General features: G+C 41.6%; 1 protein-coding gene and 1 long non-coding RNA gene across 2 annotated transcripts in view; both read left to right on the top strand.

Annotated features, from left to right (window-relative positions):
* The window catches only part of LOC121399761 (serine/threonine-protein kinase pakA-like), a 137955-nt gene that overhangs the window by 94304 nt on the left and 21773 nt on the right, over positions 1 to 21878 (top strand). The window contains exon 21 of the mRNA XM_041581323.1: positions 12709 to 12715. Within this exon, the coding sequence (XP_041437257.1) occupies positions 12709 to 12715 (7 nt within the window). The remainder of the gene's footprint in view (positions 1 to 12708; positions 12716 to 21878) is intronic.
* On the top strand, positions 14971 to 17262 carry LOC121400080. Its single transcript, XR_005965540.1, has 2 exons — positions 14971 to 15566; positions 17200 to 17262. It is a non-coding gene; the product is annotated as an uncharacterized LOC121400080 (long non-coding RNA).

The raw sequence follows: 21878 nt of genomic DNA, 5'->3' as shown, positions 1-21878 counted from the left end.
TGTTTGCGGGATGCGGGCCCAGGACGCAGGTCTTCTCAATATCAATATTTGCTCCTTTATTCTGGGCACGTTTACTTTCCAATGATGTAACTTCCGGTTTATAATGACAGCACTTCCTGTTTTACGTCTTTTCCCCCCAGATATAGCTACTTCGATGATGTCACTTCCGGTTTATAATGACAGCACTTCCTGATTCTTGATGGTCAGCAGGTCGCAGGTCTGGGTTGCGGATAAGGTACTTGCGGGTCCAAGCGGGTAAGAATTCGGGGTTACGGGTCCTGGTTGCTGATTGCAGGGTGCGGGTCGGGTTTGGGTCCCAAAAATTGGACCTGTGCAGGATTCTGTACTATCCCTATCTACTATATCCCCTCTTTAACCCTGTATTATGCTTATCTACTATATCCCTCTTTAAACCTGTATTATCCCTATCTACTATATCCCTCTTTAACCCTGTATTATCCCTATCTACTATATCCCTCTTTAACCCTGTATTATCCCTATCTACTATATCCCTCTTTAACCCTGTATTATCCCTATCTACTATATCCCCTCTTTAACCCTGTATTATCCCTATCTTCTATATCCCCTTTAACCCTGTATTATCCCTATCTATTATCTTCCCCAATTGACCCCTTTCACCCTGTTGTAGCCCTGTCGACTATATTCCCCATTTAACCCTTATTAACTCTATCTACTATATCCTCTTTAACCCTGTATTATCCATATCTACTATTTTCCCCCTTTAACCCTGTATTATCCCCGTCTACTGTCTTCCCCAATTATCCAATTTAACCCTGTATTTTTCCTATTTACTATATTCCCCCTTTAACCCTGTAGTATCCCTATCTACTGTATTCCCCCTTTAACCATGTATTATCCCTATCTGCTATCTTCCCCAATTGACCCCTTTAACCCTGTATTAGCCCTTTCTACCATTATTACCTCTATCTACTATTTCCCCCTTTAACCCTGTATTATCCCTATCTACTATATCCCCTCTTTAACCCTGTATTATCCCTATCTGCTGTATCCCCCATAACCCTGTATTATCCCTATCTACTATATCCCCTTTAAACCAGTAGTATCCCTATCTACTGTATTTCCCCTTTAACCATGTATTATCCCTATCTGCTATCTTCCCCAATTGACCCCTTTAACCCTGTATTAGCCCTTTCTACCATTATTATCTCTATCTACTATTTCCCCCTTTAACCCTGTATTATCCCTATCTACTATATCCCCTCTTTAACCCTGTATTATCCCTATCTGCTGTATCCCCCTTAACCCTGTATTATCACTATCTACTCTATTCCCCTATAATGCTGTAGTGTCCCTATATACTATATCCCCCTTTAATCCTGTGTTATCCCTATCTATTATATCCCCCTTTTTAATCTTGTATCATCCCTATCTACTATACCCCTTTTTAACCCTGTATTATCGAGATTTACTATATTCCCCATTTAACCCTGTATTATCCCTATTTACTATCTTCCCCAATTGACCACTTTAACCCTTTTGTAGCCCTATCTACTATTTTCCCCATTTAACCCTTACTGTCTCTATCTACTATATCCCCTTTAACCCTGTATTTTCCCTTTCTACTATATCCCCTTTTGAACCCTGTATTATCCCTATCTACTATACTCCCCTTTAATCCTGTATTATCCCTATCTACTATACTCCCCTTTAACCCTGTATTATCCCTATCTACTATGTTCCATTTAACCCCTGTTGTAGCCCTATCGACTATATTCCCCATTTAACCCTTATTATCTCTATCTACTATATCCCCTTTAACCCTGTATTATCCCTATCTACTATTTTCCCCCTTTAACCCTGTATTATCCCCGTCTACTGTCTTCCCCAATTCACCAATTTAACCCTGTATTTTCCCTATTTTACTATATTCCCCCTTTAACCCTGTAGTATCCCTATCTACTGTATTCCCCCTTAACCATGTATAATCTCTATCTGCTATCTTCCCCAATTGACCCCTTTAACCCTGTATTAGCCCTTTCTACTACATTCCCCATTTTTAACATTATTATCTCTATCTACTATTTCCCCTTTAACCCTGTATTATCCCTATCTACTTTATCCCTCTTTAACCCTGTATTATCCCTATGTACTTTATCCCCTTTTACCCTATATTATCCCTATGTACTATATCCCCCCTTAACCCTGTATGATCCCTATCTACTATACCCCCTTTAACCATGTATTATCTCTATCTACTATGTTCCCCCTTTAACCCTGTATTATCAGTATCACATGTATTATGACACAAGAACAGTTGTTAACTATTTTCAAATCTCGGTGTGCATCTATACTTGAGTTTAATTTTTTTATGAAATGCACATTTAGATAGAACCTGGGTGTGTGTGTGTGTCATATATATATATATATATATATATAAGTATATATATATATATATATATATATATATATATTAATATATATTTAATTAGTTTTTAATTAATTTGATTGGTAATTTTTTGGGAGTTGATGGGAATTTTTAGAAACTGTTTAGAAAACCTTAGAAAAATTTGACCCTTGATAAATCTGCCCTGAAGACTTGTACTTGAAGTACTATCAAAATGTGCATTTCAGGGGCGCATGCGCGCAATGGAGTGAACAACACGCGTCACAGAGAGGCTCCGTCCCGACTAGGCGTAATTACCTGCTAAAGTCACATTTTTAGCAGTCAGACAGCACCGGGTATTGTTGGGAGCATCTGAGCTTACAGCGATGGGCAAGAAGCGGTTGAAGGAGGCAGCGGGAAGGATGTCCCTGTACCTACAAAAAACACCAGTCGCACGCAGGCCTACGCAAGATGGCGCAGAGGACTCAGACCTGGACCAGCCACATGGCTCTTCGGCTCCTAGCTCACCTGCGCATATGGAGAGAGACCAAGAATCTTCTTCTGCCTCTATACTGACACAGGACCAAGACCCGGTTACTGCTCAGGTACTCTCACAGCATTTAACTGCACTGCATGACAAAATGACCTCCACTATAGCAGACGCTATAAAAACTGCTCTTAGAGATGTACAGTCTGAAGTAACTAGCCTTGGGGAGAGAACGGATCACTTAGAGCATACTACAGATGACCTTATTCAGAGGTACAATGTACTTGAGGAAGAAAATCATATTCTAAAGTCCGAATTGTCTACCCTAAAATCGCAGGCAGAGGATCTGGAGAATAGGTCTCGCAGGCAAAATCTGAGGATAAGAGGGTTCCCAGAGGAGGTTTCAGCACAAGATATCAGACCTTATCTACGCACGCTGTTTTCCTCCATTACTCCTGATCTCCCCCCAGAAGCATGGAGATTCGATAGGGCACTAGGGCCCAGGCAGACAAGCTCTCCTAATCCGCGGGATATTCTGGTATGCCTGCACTACTTTGAAAGCAAGGAAAGTATCATTGATAGAACACGAAATACCACTCATATTGATCATCAAGGCCACTGACTCCAAATTTTCAACGATCTATCTCCTATAACACTTGCCAAACGACGGTAGTTACGCCCAGTAACTCAAAAGCTTCGAGAACAAGGCATATCGTATTGTTGGGGCTTCCCGTTTAACCTCATCGTACTCAAAGACAACCGTCAATATATACTACAAGACCCGACCCAAGGCCCTCATTTTCTGACAACGCTGGGGGTGGTGACTCCAGATCGGCAACAGAGATCGCCAACCCGGCAACACAAGAAAATGGAGAAAATCAACCCAACCTGGGACAAAGTCAAAGCGGCAGCACAGAAGCCCTCTGAATAGCGCTGATGCCCTGAGACACACCTCGGAATGTGATGTAGAGCAATCAACGAGTCGGTGTCCTCTTGTGAGTACATTTCCAATATCGTTTACACTCTCCATGATAGACCTGGACGCTCCCCTGAACAGACCTAAGTGGCCTGTATGGTCCTTACTTACAAAGGATTTATTAGATATGAACACTTCACATGTTTGGTTTTTTATAGTTTGCTGTTACTGTTTACTCTGTTTGTCGATCTGTTTGGTATACTCCTGGGACTATGCACAGTTCACCAATTTTTTGCTCTATGGGCCCATCTGCCAATTTAGTCTTTTCATCTCCTCTGGACCAGCATACTTCGCATATTCTATAGCTTCCCCCTTTAATACACCAAGATGGTAAAGCTCCTAACCCTAAATGTCAATGGTCTCAATAGCGTGATGAAACGCTACATGGCGATAAGGGAGATCCATAGATTGAAACCGGACATTGCAATGCTCCAGGAAACTCATTTTAAAGACTCTGAGAATCTAACTCTTAAATCCAACCTATACCCTAAGGTGTTTCAGTCTAATAGAAACGTGAAGAGAGCTGGCCTTCTCACCATGATTCATAGAGATTGCCCATTCGAACACACCAAGACTCTAATCGACCCAAATGGTCGCTATTTAATTACACTACACTGTCAGGCTTACCGTCTGATCCAACGAAGAAGGAGCAGGAACTTGTAGAACACGAACCCACAAGCGCCTCGCACAACACTAACCCACCTGGAGTGGAACAGGGAGAAGTGAAGTGACGAGTAGCCAATGAGACTAACCGAAGCAAAGTACAGAGGGTTCAGGCAGAAGCGAAGTCAGACAGGCCGAGGTCGGGGCAGGCAGCGAAGAGTCGTAAACGAAGTCAGGCAAGAAGATCAGGGCAGGCGGCAATAGACAATCCGGGAACAAGCTGAGGTCAAACACAGAAGATCAGTAGAATACAATGCTAGGGTTTCAGTCAAATAACCTAATAACCAGGCAAGGAGTCACAGTACTGGTTAGGATTAAATAGAGCTTATTTGGCGCCAAACTGGCGTCATCACGCTGGCGTCGCACAGCTGACGTCAGTGCGTCTGTCATCGGCGTCCGTCGCTGACGCCCTTGCGTCGGCGACCGTCGCCGGCGTCCAACGCTGCGCGCTGACGCGCATCGGTTCCCCGATGAGCGCGCCTGCGCCGGAAGGAACGTGGAAGCGGATCCTTACATTGCCCCCCGTCAAGGAGCGGCCTCAGGACGCAACTGGCAGAAGGTTTATCAGGGTAGCTCTTGTGAAAATTCTTCAATAGCTCAGCAGCATGGATGTTCGAAACAGGTTCCCAAGAATTCTCTTCCGGACCAAAGCCTTTCCAACTGACCAAATATTGTAGATGCTTGCCCCTAACACGGGAATCCAGGATCTTCTCAACCTCGAATTCTTCTTGACCGTCCACAACAACAGGAAGTGGAGGAGAAGTTGTACGGCCAGGAAAGTGGAATGTGGAGGCTGGTTTTAGTAGAGCAGAATGAAAAACTGGATGAATACGCCAGGTAGGCGGGAGCTTAAGTTGAAAAGCCACAGGATTAATCTGCCGAGTAATAAGAAAAGGACCCAGGAACCGTTGACCCAACTTCTTACTGGGGCAGGACAATTTGAGATTAACAGTAGATAACCAAACGCGGTCCCCCACCTTAAACTCTGGATCACTTCTTCGTTTCTTGTCTGCATAAATCTTGAAATTCTGTTGCGCTCTCCTCATGTTCCTCTGGAGCTTCAGAAAATTATCAGCCAAAAAGGTTAACCGATCCTTGACTGCAGGAACAAGAATATCAGAAACAATGGAGGAAGGGAAGGTGACAGGATGTAGACCGTAATTTGCAAAGAAGGGGGACTGATTGATAGAAGAATGTTGGGCATTATTATAGGCAAATTCCGCTAGAGGCAGGAGATTAACCCAATCATCCTGGAGATACGATGAGTAACATCTCAGATACTGCTCAAGAGTCTGATTAGTTCGCTCCGTCTGGCCATTGGTTTGAGGATGAAAAGCCGATGAAAGTGACACAGAAATCTTAAGAGCCCCACATAAAGCTTTCCAGAATTGAGACGTAAACTGTGGACCACGATCAGATACTACTTCATCGGGAAGGCCATGAAGTCTTACTACTTCCTTGATAAAACAATCAGCCGTCTCAGAGGCAGAAGGAAGTCTAGGCAGGGATTTAAAATGAGCCATCTTGGTCAGGCGGTCAATAAAGAAAACAATAGCGGAGCAATCAGAGGAGAGTGGTAAGTCAGAAATAAAGTCCATTGACACTGAGCCCCAAGGACGAGAAGGAACTGGAAGGGGTTGCAGGAGGCCAATAGGTCGAACATGAGAATCCTTGGACCTGGTACAGACTTCACACGAAGAGACAAATTTCGAACAGTCTTTAGTCATCCCAGGCCACCAAAACAGTCTTTTAGCAGAAACAATAGTTTTCTTTATACCTGGATGACCCGCCAGTTTAGAATCATGAATGTTCTTGAGAACCTCCAAACGCATCTGTTCAGGAACAAAGATTTTCCCTTCATGAAGAAGAAACCCTTCTTTGGGCACAAGAGAGGGTTCACAAACAGTTTTAGACGCATCCTTAATTTGATCCACAAGAACAGATTGTAACAAAAGAAAGATATTAGAGTTTAGAATTGTCTCAGGAGAAGAGAGAGTCTCATCCTCAGAGGGGAACATGCGGGAAAGAGCATCAGCCTTGACATTCTTTGACCCGGGCCGGTAGGTAAGGTGAAAGTTAAATCGCATGAAGAAAAGGGCCCATCTTGCCTGTCTAGGTCTTAATCTCTTGGCGGAACGCAGGTACTCCAAATTCCTATGGTCAGTGAAAATGAGAATTGGATGTTTGGACCCTTCGAGGAGATACCTCCACTCTTCTAATGCCTGTTTAATAGCAAGTGATTCACGATCCGCCACATCATAGTTACATTCACACTTGGCCAATTTGCGTGAAAAAAAAGCGACTGGATGGAGTTCTTCTTGAATCCCAGACCTCTGTGATAAAACAGCGCCCACAGCACTTTCCGAGGCGTCGACCTCTAATGTGAATGGAAGAGCCAAGTCTGGATGACGAAGAATTGGAGCCGACGTGAAGAGTCTTTTCAATCTCTCAAAAGCCATCTGAGCCTGTGGTGACCAAGAGAATTTTTGATTACAACGTGTGAGTTCAGTTATTGGTAAAATAATTCGAGAAAAATTCTTAATGAATTTTCTATAGAAATTTGCGAATCCAATGAAGCGTTGAACAGCTTTCTTAGAAGAGGGAATAGGCCAATCAATAATTGCCGAGATTTTCTTAGAATCCATTTGAATTCCTAAAGGAGAGATAAAAAACCCCAAAAAGTCCACAGATGTCTGTTCAAAAACGCATTTCTCGACCTTGGCATAAAGCTGGTGACTACGGAGGCGGGCAAGAACTTTCTTCACATGTATTCTATGCTCTTCCAAAGAACTAGAAAAAATTAGAATATCGTCCAGATAAATGATGACGAAAATATCAAGAAAGTCTCGAAAGACATCGTTGACAAAATGCTGAAACGTTGCGGGGGCATTACAAAGTCCAAACGGCATGACAAGATATTCAAAGTGACCATAACGGGTACGGAACGCTGTCTTCCATTCATCCCCTTCCCGAATTCTAACTAAGTTGTAGGCCCCTCGAAGATCAAGCTTAGAGAAAATCTTGGCCTCCTTAAATCGTTGGAACAGCTCTGGAATGAGAGGAAGAGGGTAACGATTCTTGACCGTGATCTTATTCAAGTCTCTATAATCGATACACGGTCTCAAAGAATGATCTTTCTTTTCAACGAAAAAGATCCCAGCTCCGGCAGGAGAAGAAGATTGTCGGATAAATCCCTTGGCTAGATTTTCATCCAAATAAGTGCGCAATTCCAAGAGTTCAGGCTCAGTTAAAGGATAAATACGTCCAAAGGGGATTTGAGCTCCTGGAAGAAGATTAACGGGACAATCATAAATACGATGTGGAGGTAGCCTGTCGGCCCCTCTCTTGTTGAAGACATCAGCGAATTCCCAATACGCCAGAGGAAGAAGATCATGAATTTCAGAAGAAGAAGAAAGGGAACATACTTTAATTGAAGAAGACGAATTCTCTAATGTACATTTAGAAAGGCAAAATTTAGAAGAAAATGTTACACCGCCAGTGGCCCAATTGATAGAAGGATTATGTCTCTGTAGCCAGGGTAACCCTAAAATGATAGGGAATAATGGAGACGTCACCACATCAAAATTCATTACTTCAGCATGAATTTTATTAATCAGAACAAAAAGTGCAGCAGTCTCTTGAACCACAGGACCCGAGGTAATTAGAGAACCATCCGCCACACGAAGAGCTATAGCGTTCTTCTTGGATTGGAGAGGAATTTGGAACTGTAGAGCAACTTCACGGTCCAAGAAGCACCCACTTGCCCCGGAATCAAGTATTGCTTGGAGTTCCACCACTTTGTCTCCCCACTGCAAGGATAGAGAAATTGTGAGTAAGAACACAGAAAAGTTGCAACCGTTATAGTCTCTTTCATAAGTCTCCTTACCCGAGGGACGGGTCGGACAATTCCGAAGAAGATGACCTGCTTGACCGCAGTACAGGCAAAGATTAAGCCTGCGGCGTCTGAGGCGTTCTTCAGGAGTTAATGCAGACTTAATGGCTCCAATCTGCATCGGCTCTGGGGCAGAACTGTTAGTGGCTGTAGGAACCGTAGATGTCATCATAGGAGGCATACAGATAGGAGGTGGAGCAGAAGGTAAGAGCCAAGTAGGAGACACAAGACCAGCTTTTTCAGCCTTTTCCTCCTCCCTACGTTCTCTCAGTCTTTGATCCAACTGAATGGATATATGGATAAGCTCCTCCAAGGTGTCAGGAATGCCTGTACGGGCCAACTCATTCTTTAATTCAGCGGAAAGGCCCAGACGATAGCGGTTCTTCAGAGCTGCAGGATTCCATTCCGTATCCTCGGCCCACTGGCGAAACTCCAGAGTGTAGTCCTCGACAGGACGGGTACCTTGCCTCAAGGCATGCAGGGCGGCTTCGGCAGTGGAGGTTCTGTGTGGGTCATCATAGACCACAGCCATGGCATCAAAGAAAGAGTCCACAGTGGCCAAAACAGGACTTTGCCGATCCAACAAACGGAAGGCCCACGTCTGGGGCTCACCAGTCAGGAAAGAAATAACAACCCCCACTCGTGTCTGTTCATTTGGATAGGTGTGGGGTTTAAGCAAAAATAGCAACTTGCAGCTACTTCTAAAGTTGCGAAATAACTTCCGGTCCCCAGCAAACTTTTCGGGGAAAGCGACTTTCGGCTCCGAAATTTCGGAAGTGATCACTTGTACTTCAGCTGGAGCAGAGGAAGAGGATGCTGCAGCAGAGGAAGGGTTTGCAGCCGGAGGATGTGTTCTGATGTGTTCCTGTAGCTGAGCGTAACCGCTCTGCAGCTCCCGAACGGCTTGAGTCAAAGATGACAGTTGTTGCGTCAGGACAGCAAATGGAGAAGCCCCTTCGGTTGGATCCATGGCCTGGTTATAATGTCAGGCTTACCGTCTGATCCAACGAAGAAGGAGCAGGAACTTGTAGAACACGAACCCACAAGCGCCTCGCACAACACTAACCCACCTGGAGTGGAACAGGGAGAAGTGAAGTGACGAGTAGCCAATGAGACTAACCGAAGCGAAGTACAGAGGGTTCAGGCAGAAGCGAAGTCAGACAGGCCGAGGTCGGGGCAGGCAGCGAAGAGTCGTAAACGAAGTCAGGCAAGAAGATCAGGGCAGGCGGCAATAGACAATCCGGGAACAAGCTGAGGTCAAACACAGAAGATCAGTAGAATACAATGCTAGGGTTTCAGTCAAATAACCTAATAACCAGACAAGGAGTCACAGTACTGGTTAGGATTAAATAGAGCTTATTTGGCGCCAAACTGGCGTCATCACGCTGGCGTCGCACAGCTGACGTCAATGCGTCTGTCATCGGCGTCCGTCGCTGACGCCTTCGCGCCGGCGTCCGTCGCCGGCGTCCAACGCTGCGCGCTGACACGCATCGGTTCCCCGATGAGCGCGCCTGCGCCTGCGCCGGAAGGAACGTGGAAGCGGATCCTTACACTACACTCTATAATCTGCCAGACCCCCCTAGCCACCTGCAAAGTAAACTTCAACATAAACGGAGGGCTTTCCTAGAGGAAAACGTTTGCACTGTGTTTACCCCGGAGGATTTGCAACTCCTAAATCAGGAGATCACTGTAGAGGAGGTTACGGATACAATTAAATCTTTTCCTCCCTCAAAGGCTCTGGGCCCAGACGGTCTTCCCTATTCTTATAAGAAATTTATGGAATTTTTGACCCCACATCTGGTTCAGTTATTTAATTCGTTTTTGAAGGGGGAAATTATCCCATCCACGATGTTATCTTCTTACATCACTTTAATACACAAAGAGGGTAAAGACCCGAGCCAATGCGGCAGTTATAGACCAATAGCCCTCCTGAACTCTGACTTAAAATTGTTCACAAAAATCTTAGCAAATCGGTTAGATCCATTTATGCCCAAACTCATAAACTCAGATCAGGTAGGATTTATTAATGGCAGACAGGCAGGAGATAACACAAGACGTACCATTTTATAGAAGTTATCAATAAAGATAAGACACCTGCCCTTCTTCTAAGTCTCGATGCCGAAAAGGCATTCGACCGCCTACGGTGGGACTATATGTTTGACCTTCTTGCTACTCTTGGGCTAGAAGGTCCTTTCTTAATTGCTATCCGTGGGCTGTATTCATCCCCTAAGGCGAACCTTAAACTCCCGGGAGCACCTAATCATTGTATTTCCATAAAAAATGGTACGAGGCAGGGTTGCCCCCTGTCCCTTTTATTGTATGCCTTAAGCATCGAACCCCTGGCCTCAGCCATCAGAAATCATCCGGATATTACAGGACCCAAAATTAAAGGTCATGAGTTTGTCATCTCACTTTTTGCAGATGATATCTGTCAGGGCCCGAAGGCTCTGTTGTAGTTTGGACCAAGGAGGAGACAACAACACCAAGTTTGCGGTACAAAAGGATTTATCAGGAGAATAGTCGTAATCAGGCAAATGGTCAATACAGGCAGCAAGGATCAGGATCGTTAAACAAGCAGAAGTCGGTACACGGAAAATCAGAATAACAAGCAATCGCACCCAGGAACTATACGAGATAGACCTATAATTGGGCAAAGACAGAAAGGGCAATTGGGAATAAATAGTCCAAGGTTGGCGCCAAAACTTGACGCGGTGACGTCATGACGCCGACGCCGGCGTCCTCACGTTGGCGCCCTGACGCCGACGCACATTCTGACGCCGGCGTCCATTCCGTCGCCGGCGACCAATCCTGGGGCGACACGTTCCTGACGCAGTCATATTACGACCAGGAAGAACCGCATGGTGGAGCAGGAGGTCGCCATCTTGGATGTCCCGTGGGGTAAATTCCTCACTTTCCATTACAATATCCTTCTGACAATAACTAATCCGACCGTATCTCTCCCCAACCTTCATAAAATGCTGAATGAATACGGATTATATTCAGGCTATAAAGTAAACATAGATAAAACTGAAGCCCTTCCTCTAAATCTACCGGTAGCTATTAAGACTGCTTTAGCATCGACCTTTCATTATAAATGGAAGGATCATACCCTGAAATACCTAGGGGTCCATCTTACTAAAACTTATGGCACCCTGTATCATTATAACTTCCCTCCACTCATAAAGAAAATAAAAAGCCTTATTCATAAATGGAACCCTCTACTTATTTCTTGGCTGGGGAGAATAACGACACTAAAAATGACTATCCTCCCGAAGTTGCTCTATTTATTTGAAACCCTGCCTATCCTAGTGCCGAAGGTTATCCTCAAGGATTTGCAGACCACATTTTTTAAATTTATATGGGGAAAATCCAGGCACCGGGTTCCCAGAACGGTTATGTTGGCTAGTAAGAGACAGGGTGGATTAGCAACTCCAAACATTGAAAGTTACTATATTGCTGCCCATCTCCGGCAAATTATAGGGTGGTCGACCTATACGCCAACTTCAAAATGGGCATATATAGAGGCACTTTGGTTATCCCCCATACATCTAGCCTCATTTATATGGCCTACAGGACCAAACGTCAAATTGCCAACTGGAACCTTAAATCCCATAATATTTACATTACGTATCTGGCGTCAGTGTAAGGAAAAATATAATTTAATTAGCACTCATCCACTTTTGACTCCAGTACTTGGTAATCCCTTATTCCCTCCGGGAATGCTAGAAGCTTTTAAATTATGTTGGGGCCCCAAACCTTTTTTTACGGTCCATGACTTTATTAATACCCTTACAAATCGATTTTTCACATTTGCTGACCTACAGACTAAATACCACATATCCCCAACACAGTTCCTTGAATACATGCAACTCCTGCACTTCTGTCAAACAATTTTACCTAGCCAAGGGCAGCGGACCCCCCTCACGGGATTTGAACGGCTATGTAAAATTGGACTCCCTCAAAGGGCTCTGATCTCCATAATTTATAAATCAGATATCAGATTTACCAATAGATCCCTTTCCTAAGCACAGATATATGCTGAAATGGGAGGAGTGTATGGCTCAAGAAATATCGATGGAAACCTGGGAGGATATATGGGAGAAGAAACGTTTCATGTGTACGACAGCAGGAAAGCCTGTATAAAACGATGTTCTTTTGGTATCATGCCCCAAGCAAACTGCATGGTTGGTTTCCCACAACCACCCCACAATGCTGGAGAGCTTGCGGGATGGTTGGTACTCTAACACATATAATGTGGTACTGTCCTATAACAACTCCATTTTGGAAATCTGTAGAAAACCTTTTGGGTATTATATTCTATTCAGGAATCATATTAGATCCCCTTATCACGTTAGTTGGAAAACCCTTAGAATACTTTACTAAACGGTTGCTCAATTATATTCTAACAGCCTGCAGATTAGCAATTACCCATCATTGGAAAAAAGTACAGCCCCCCTCATTAAAGGATGTAATTCATAGGATAGCAGATATGAGGGAGATGGAATGCATGACGGTGAGAATTAGAGATACTCTCCCCCGTTTCCAAAAGATCTGGTATAGGTGGGATATCTTTACTACTACTGCAGATTTTAAGCGTATCTGTTTATAGTGTTTAGCTATTCCCAGCACAAAGCTATACAGAACCCGCATATTTGCACTGAGCATTGATTGATAGATAGTTTATAATACCCAGGAAATACAGTTAAATTGTTTTGTTCTTTTTTTTTTTTCTTTTGTATATCTGGTTTGATAAACCTGGCTGTCACTTATGTAAAACATGTGAATGGTGCCTTCTATTACTTCAATTGCATTGGACCTGTCTTACTCATTGAATCGACGTACATACCGTGTAATCACCTTTTTTTTTTTTCTTTCTGTTAAAAAACTGTAAAACTTTTAATAAAAATTGTTACAAAAAAAATGTGCATTTCATACAAAAATGATTTAGAGTATAGAAAATAGTTAAAAAATGTAGCTTTTATTTAATACATCATTAAAACATAGTACAGGTGAACGTTTCCGTCTCCACCTAAGACCATTGTCAAGACCTAATGTGTGTGTATGCAAAGAGAGTTTTATAGATATAAATACTCCCGCCCACAAGTGGTTACCCTGGTCAATTATAAACACACTCGGGTAGTCTCCCCCGTCATACACATTGCAGATTATTCACTTATCCATGCTCTTCAGTGTATACAGGAGAAGGGTTAACATTGGAGGAAAATATAGATAAAAACAAGCATAATCCAACAGAAAATTCAGCAAACGTAACATAGTTAATGTGACAACTCAAATGTTGTAACTGGTGCTGAACACCAGTCCTGGTTTGGGTCCCAAACTGGGACTGGTGTTCAGTACCAGGTACCATTCCGGAACTAAGGTCTTGGGTGAGACAGTCAAGAGACATTGGAATATAATATGTGCCGATATGGATTTGTCTCCTATTTTGCCTGAACCACCCATGATTAGTTATAGTCGAGGGACCACCTTTGAGATTTGTTGGTCAAAACTGATGCTGTAGATTGTTCTGCAGTTAAAGGGGAAACCCCTGGCTATCAGAGTTGAAGTCAGGAGGCTTCCACTGTCCAAGCTGCACATCTTGCCGCTACATGACACCTGGGACATCTTTTCTACACCCCACATGGGTAAATGGTTTGTGATTTGCCAGCATATCACCGGTATCACCGCACATCTAGTCTATCTGATAACTTGTCCGTGCGGATTATGTTATTATGCAGATTTGTTATGGGTTGAATTGCAAATTCTAAGTAAAAAAAAAAAAATCACATTTTGAGCTTTTTTTGTGTACTTTGACTATGGAATAGGCCAAAATTATATTTGAATTAGAAAAAAATTAGACTATTTGAATATTGAAACTTATCATGTACTGTCCCTTTAAAACTTTGACCATTCGCCGTTTAAAACCTGGTGAATTGCTGTTTTAGCCTATAGGAGACCTCCTAGAACTTATTTGGAGTCAATTGGCGGACTATGAAAAATCTCAGTTTTTTGGGGCAATGGGGCCCTGTACTTACTACCTGAGCCCCAGTCCATAGATAGTATAGATAGCATAGTGATGATTCAGGAATGATCCTATTTCTAGTTCCGCACAGTTACAAATAGGAAAACAATTCTGTAAATGTTTTGTGGGTAAATGGAATAAACTATTCTATTAACAGAAGCAAAAAGAATCACCTGATTATGAACTGGGACTTATAGTCACATTGTTACACCTATTATTTTGGTGAGTCCCTAAGCACAAAAACTAAATGACTTTTTATAACTCTATAGATTTTCAAATTGACTTTTAATTCCAGAAATATTTTTAAGCCATTCAAGTATGGGATCCGTTATCCAGAAACCTTATTATCCAGAAAGCTCCAAACTACGGAGACGTAAGGTATGAAGATCCAAATTACAGAAAGATCCTTTATCCAGAATAACCTAGGTTCTGAGCATTCTGGGTAACAGGTCCTGTATAAAAATATGCAAAATACTTTAACTTTTTCATTAGGTATCATATTTGTGGGAACCCCCCATCCAGAGTGGGAGCTGAATTAGCCACAGCTGTGGGGATGGAAGCCATTTTTGGCTGATAGGAGCCATATCCATATTATAGGAGAGATAGAAGAGAGGAGAATGGGAGCATTAGATCAGTTACTAAAGCTCATTATTACTACTCCATGGGGAATCCCTTTTACACTGGGAAAAGTGTCACATTTTCAGCAAAACCCCAAATTTCCTACAACACTGGCAATGTAGTAAAATGCTGGGACAACAAGTTGTAACAATAAAGTGTTGATATCAATTGAAATCAGTTTATTATCAAGTATTTCTGAATTTACTTCTATAGCGACACAATTGTACTCAGTGATTTACAAGGTATAAACATACACAGGCTACAGTTCTATTGAGTTATACAGTAACAGTAGAGACATCTGTGCTGTCTAATCGCTTAGTGGGATGAAGAGCTTACACTTTATTGGGTTATGTCAAATACATCATTTCTTTATGGCATTAATTCACCAGTGTATTTTATAACTCCGCCCACCAATCATTATGTACTTCTGTTGACTTTTGTTGCCTAGGTGATGTCATTGTGATGTCATGTGATGTCATAATGGACAGAATGAAGGTGTCCAGCTGCAGCCCAGATTGGCTCATTCTTTGTCAGGAGACTGAGGTGAGTACAAGTCGGGATCGTTGGGTACAAATATGAGCAAAAGGAATGTTATTAATACTGTTACTGTGGGGCTTAGAGACTGCTGGTGCTACTGGGAATCATTTAGAATTTGTTAGAAGGATTTTGAAGGAGTCTGTTGCGCTTGGTCACTGTATATTAGAAACACAAAATCTGGGCTGGAACTAGGGGTGGGCAGAAGAGGCAGATATTTAGGTTAGGGGTGCAATGGTTGGGGGGTACGAGGCATGTGATGTACCTCTTATGTCTGCCTAATGTTGGCCCTTCTGTAGCTCTGGCCCACTCAACCCCCCCCCCCCAACTCATCAACTGCTGTCTGGCTGTGGGGGGATTTGGTGCACAAGTTGCAGGTGGATGCTGGGGGATGAGCGGGGGTTGGGGGCAAGTGGGGGTCTCTCTTGGGTGCCATCACCTTGGGGCTCAGCGCTACAGACAATATTGCCACATTCCCTACTTTTATTTTAGGTGGGGGCTTGTGGATAATGAAATCCATTAAACATTTATTACACTTATACTTCACTTGGAATCCACTCAACCCACCAACCTTTATCTACATCACTGACCTACATTTCCCACCTCGGGTTGCACGTGTGATGTCACAATGGTGGGAATCTCGCACTTGTAATATGATCCCGCCCACACCTGGGCTGCCTTTGTGATGTCACAATGCACAGTGTGATGTCATAATAGGCAGAGTTAAGGTCTCAAGCAGCAGCTCAGATTTTCTCATTCTTTTTCAGACGACTGAGGTGAGTACAACTCCTGATATTAGAGGGAAAACATATTTCAAAACTATTTTAACACTGGTACTAATTGGAATATAAGACTGTTATGGGCAGATTTATCAAAGGTAGAATCTATGTGAATTTTTTTACTGTAATAAATTCAAATATGCGCAATAAGCTCAAATGGGAGTTTTTTTAAGAAAACAATTGAACGTCTAGGGGCAGATTTATCAAGGGTCAAATTGAAAATTTAAGGGGCAGATTTATCTTGGGTGGAATTTTGAATCTGCAAAAATTCAAATTTAAAAAGATCAACCAAATTAAGTTGTATTTTTTTTGGAGCGAATAGGTCAGTTTTTAATAGAATAGGTCTGTATTCAGCTGGATTCAAATTGTATGAATCTAATTAAAATCACATTCGATCAAATTCAAATCGAAGTTTTTACCCAAAAGTCCTACAAATGACTCCAAATAGGTTCCAGGAGGTCCCCCATAGGCTAAACCAGCAATTTGGAGGTTTTAGATGGCTAATGGTCGAAGTCAAATTTTTAAAGAGACAGTACATGATAAATTTCTATATTTGAATTTTTGATTTTTTTTTTCAAAATCAAATCAAATTTGGACTGTTCCCTAGTGGAAGTACATGAAAAATAGCATGAAATTTTTTCATTCAAAAATTCACCTCGACCTTTGATAAATCTGCCCCTTAGTGGTGTCTTGAGTAAGTTAGAATTACAGAAAATTGGATTTTGAACTGTGGAGTTGTACGTGGTCCAGCCTACCATCATTTGCTGCTGATATTTTATCCATTCTCTATATATATATATATATGTATAGGTATTGTGCATGGAAGAGATGACTAATGTGATGTTTTTGTTTTGTCTCCATAGAAAGAAATTTCTACATTCAAAATGTGGAAGAGAATCAAATCTTGTTTTTCTTGCTTTCGCAAGGTAAGGACTCGCTTCTTTCTACTGTATCCATTTCATTTGTGACCTTCATGGAGGGAAGGTGCCAGACCAAAAATGTCATGGCCAGACTGGCAATCTATAGCTTGTGGCAAATGCCAGAGGGGCTGCTGTAAGATGCCATAGTCTTAATCTTAACAGGGGCCCCACAGCCACCCCACCTGCTCGGCAGCTTTTGTCAGTCCCCCAGCTCTCAATTAGGAAAGTCGCTGGGGGAGGGGAGATTTCTCCTTAAAGGAGACCCCCTGGTCTGGGGAAGTGGGGAGTCTTCCTCTATATATACAGTAGTTACGCCATGGTTGAGCTTGAGACAATCTCTAAATCTAAACAAATTTTAATTCTATTAATAGGCCTCTAACACGTAGGGGCAGATTTATCAAGGTAAATAGGGAGTAATGGGAGATTTGAATTTTTTTACTTTGAATTTTTACTTTGACTCTTGATAAATTTGGCCTTTAAAGGCATAGTTTATTCTGTTCAGAAAATATAAATTTATTGTAATTTTAGGTTCAGACTTATCAAGCCTCAAATTGAAAATGAGAATTTTTAAATTAGAATTTCGAGTTTATTTAGTGGAAGTTGACTATAGAATAGTCCAAATTCGAATTTGAAATTTATCATGTACTGTCCCTTTGAGAATTCAAATTTGAATATTCAACCTGCCAAATTGGTGTTTTAGCCCATGTGGGCTTCTTACAATCAATTTGGAGCCATTTGGTGGGCTTTTGAGAATCAAAATTTATTTTAAATGATTCTTCTTTTTAAATTCTGATTTTTTAAAAATCTTTTCTAACCCTTGATAAATATGCCCCTTAATGTAAAGTTTACCCTACTTGCCTAGCAGTATAATTAGGTACATTTGAAATGTGGTTATATTCATTATATATATATATATATGAATTTTCTCTAAACTAGGGTTACTGACTAAACTCAATTTTTTTAAGGACGATGTTTTTTTGGGCAAAAACTACAGTTTTAAGCGGGAAAAAACTCATGATTTATTAAACCCTACCATCATTATGTTGGCTTTGAAGAAGCCAACATATTGATCTACTAGTTCAGCTCGTTCTTACTATTATGTTGGCTTTGAAGAAGCTTGTGCTCTGAAAATGCTTGTGCTCTGTTAAGCAATCCCACCCTCCGTGGCCCTGTGGCGGCCCCCCAAAGACCCCATTTTTTCCCATAGACTTTCATTGGAAAATTTGAAACTTTTGCCACTCGTACAGCATTAAAGTTACACTCACCAAACTTGGGTCACTTAGTCATGGGGTCAACCTGAAAAGTTCTGTCACATTTTGGGGACTCCAAAAAGTGGGCGGAGCAACAAACAGCCAATCAGATTTTCCCTATTGACTTCAATGAGAATATGTCAAACACTGTCATTCCCACAGTGTTAAAGCCAGAGACCCAAAACTTGGCACCATGGGTCACTGGGGTTAAAATTTTGAAAAGTGGGCGGAGTCTACCACAGCCAATCAAATATTAGCCATTTGTTTCAATGGGAAAAGTTAAAACTGTCGCCGCTCTTAGATTGTTCATGGGAGGAGGGTCCTCAAACTTGGCACAGTTGGTCATTGGAGGACCGGGATCAAAATCTGAAAAAGTGGGTGGAGCCAAAAACAACCAATCAGATTTCTTTGATGATTTAAATGGGAAAAATTAAAATTGCTGCCATTTGCACATTATTGCTGTCATGGACCTCGAATATCACAAATGTGCTCACTGGGTGTTTGCACTTCAAAGTTAGGAAAAGTGGGTGGAGCCACCAACAACCAATCAAATGTCATTCATTGATTTTCAAGAGAAAAACATAAAACTGCTGCCATTTTCACATGTTAAATGTCATGATTCCGAAACCTTAAAGTGTTAGTCACTTGGTGACTCTGGTTCAGAATTAGGAAAAAAAAGGGGGCGGGGCAACAACAACCAATCGGATTTCAGCCATTGACCTTAATGAAAAACGCCAAATTGCTGCTATTATTACGGCGTCCATGCCAAGTGTCCCAAACTCAGCACAATTATTCACTGGGTGACTGTGGTCAAAATTTAGGAAAAGTGGGCGGAGCCAATAACAGCCAATCAGATTTTACCTATTGACTTCAATGTAAAAGTTTCAAATACTGCCATTCTCACAGTTTTAAAGCCAGAGGCCCCAAACTTGGTACAGACCATGACTGGGTGACTGGGGTTAAAATTCGGAAAACTGGGTGGAGCTTAAAACAGCCAATCAAATGTTACCTATTGCTAATCAATGTCAATATATAAGTTGCTGCCATTCTTTCACAGTTAATGGCAGGGACATCAAACTTGGCACAGTCGGTCACAGGGGGACTGGGATTCAAATTTTAAAAGTGGGTGGAGCCAAAAACAGCCAATCAGATTTTTGGATTGATTTTAATGGTACAATTTGATCTGCTTCAATTTTCACCGTTTTAAACCTGATTCTACCAACTTTGTGTACTCTCTATGCACCAGGGGCGACTGGCCCCAACACCTCTTGCGTTTCAAAGCCAACATCTTGTGGTTTCTTCAGAAACGACACCATCTAGTTAAATCTGATATCTCAAACTTATCGAGATCATGCAGAAGTCAATAGGAAATGTCCGTTTTACAATTTGAAGATATCGTGATCTGCATTGGGTTTTGTCCAATAATCTGGAAAATTTTGGGTTTTTTGGTGATAACCCCAAACAATCGAGAGTCAAATCCAAAATATTCTTATGATTCAGGTTTTTGCATAATTTTATTTAGTTTTTTTCAGAGTCTAATTGATAAATAAGATAAAATCAGGGATGGGAGTTTGGTCGAACTTGGCTTAATAAAAATACGAGATACATTTGAGTTTTAGTAAATAACCCCCTTATATCTCTAGTGAATTCTTGTTGCCTATTTGCAGATTCATTTTTGTGATACAAACTTTTTTTTCATTCTTCAACAGAAAAAACCCATCAAATCAACTGAATCTTTGGATCAGAATGAAATCGTTGTGGTAAGCAGAGAAGAATCGTAGAACAGAAATAGAAATAAGACAATTTGCCATTATTTAGACCATGTTATTTACTTACCTATAGATTTATATTCAGCTTCATTAAGAAACACTTGATAAAGCCGCACCAGATACATTTCCACTTCCTACTGATCCTAAAGAAAAACGATACTGACGGTTTGGTCGGGTTCTTCTCAAACTGCCACATTTCTCCATTATTTCTCCTTTTCTCTCCTGGCAAGAATAGAGTAGCCCCTTAGCCTCCCTGCACACACCCTGGATTTATTTATCCTTATTATTATTATTACTATTAATAACATGTATTTATAAAATATCAACATATTCTGCAGCATTGTACAATATATTGGTGTATTCTTTAATCATAGAAGAAAAGATACAACCAATACCCAACACAAGAGGTAAAGAGGGGCCTGTCCAAAAGAACTTACAATCCAAAATCAATTATATCTACTCAAAAGCACTTTTTCCAAAGACTAAACATGCACTCACCTTTAGTGATAACTTGCCTTGGGTGCTAGGACTTTAATTTTATAAACTAATGCCTTTTTATTCCTTAAACAGGCTCAGACACGAGAAGAAGAAGAGCCAACAGAAAGCTTCTGCCTGGTAAGCAGTAAAGGAGTTGGTATCATACAGTCCTTTTTTGAAGGGGTGGTTCATCTTCAAACAACTAGTTGTTTTCAGATAGATTACCAGATATAACGACTTTCTATTTTCTATGTGTGACGGTTTTTCTAATATTGAAGTGTAAAGTGTCATTTTTCACCTTCAGAAGCAGCCCTGGGAGGGGGGTCGCCGACCCTGGAAACTGTTCTAAATGGATACATTTAGTTGATACATTTCTTGGCTTTGTCCCTGCTGAGCAGAATCTCTGGGTTTCATTACAGGCAGCTGTTAGACTTGATACAATAGTTGCTAATACTCCAGAGATGCTGCTGAGAAATGTATCAATGAAATGTTGTAAATTTTAACAGTTTAGCGTTTGCACCTGATTTACTGAGCTGCCAGACTCAAACACCAGAGACAGTGATGTTCAACTTTAAACTTAGATTTTGGAAAAACAGTAAAAAATAAATAATGGAAAGTAATTGAAAAAAGTATTTATTTCTGGGGAACAATCTAAAAACAACTGAATTGAAAACAGTGTTTTGAAGGTGAACCACCCCTTTAAAGGGATACTGTTATCGGAAAACATGTTTTTTCAAAACGCATCAGTTAATAGTGCTACTCCAGCAGACTTCTGCACTGAAATCTATTTTCAGATTTTTTTATATTTAATTTGGAAATCTGACATGGGGATAGATATTTTGTCAATTTCCCAGCTGCCCCCGGTCATGTGACTTGTGCCTGCACGTTAGGAGAGAAATGCTTTCTGGCCGGCTGCTGTTTTTCCTTCTCAATGTAACTGAATGTGTCTCAGTGGGACATGGGTTTTTACTATTGAGTGTTGTTCTTAGATCTACCAGGCAGCTGTTATCTTGTGTTAGGGAGCTGTTATCTGGTTACCTTCCCATTGTTCTTTTGTTTGGCTGCTAAGGGGGGGAAGGGAGGGGATGTTTTACTCCAACTTGCAGTACAGCAATAAAGAGTGATT

Source organism: Xenopus laevis, chromosome 2L (genome assembly GCF_017654675.1).
Source record: "Xenopus laevis strain J_2021 chromosome 2L, Xenopus_laevis_v10.1, whole genome shotgun sequence".
Lineage (NCBI taxonomy): Eukaryota > Metazoa > Chordata > Amphibia > Anura > Pipidae > Xenopus > Xenopus laevis.
This window is presented reverse-complemented; position numbering and strand designations above follow the sequence as displayed.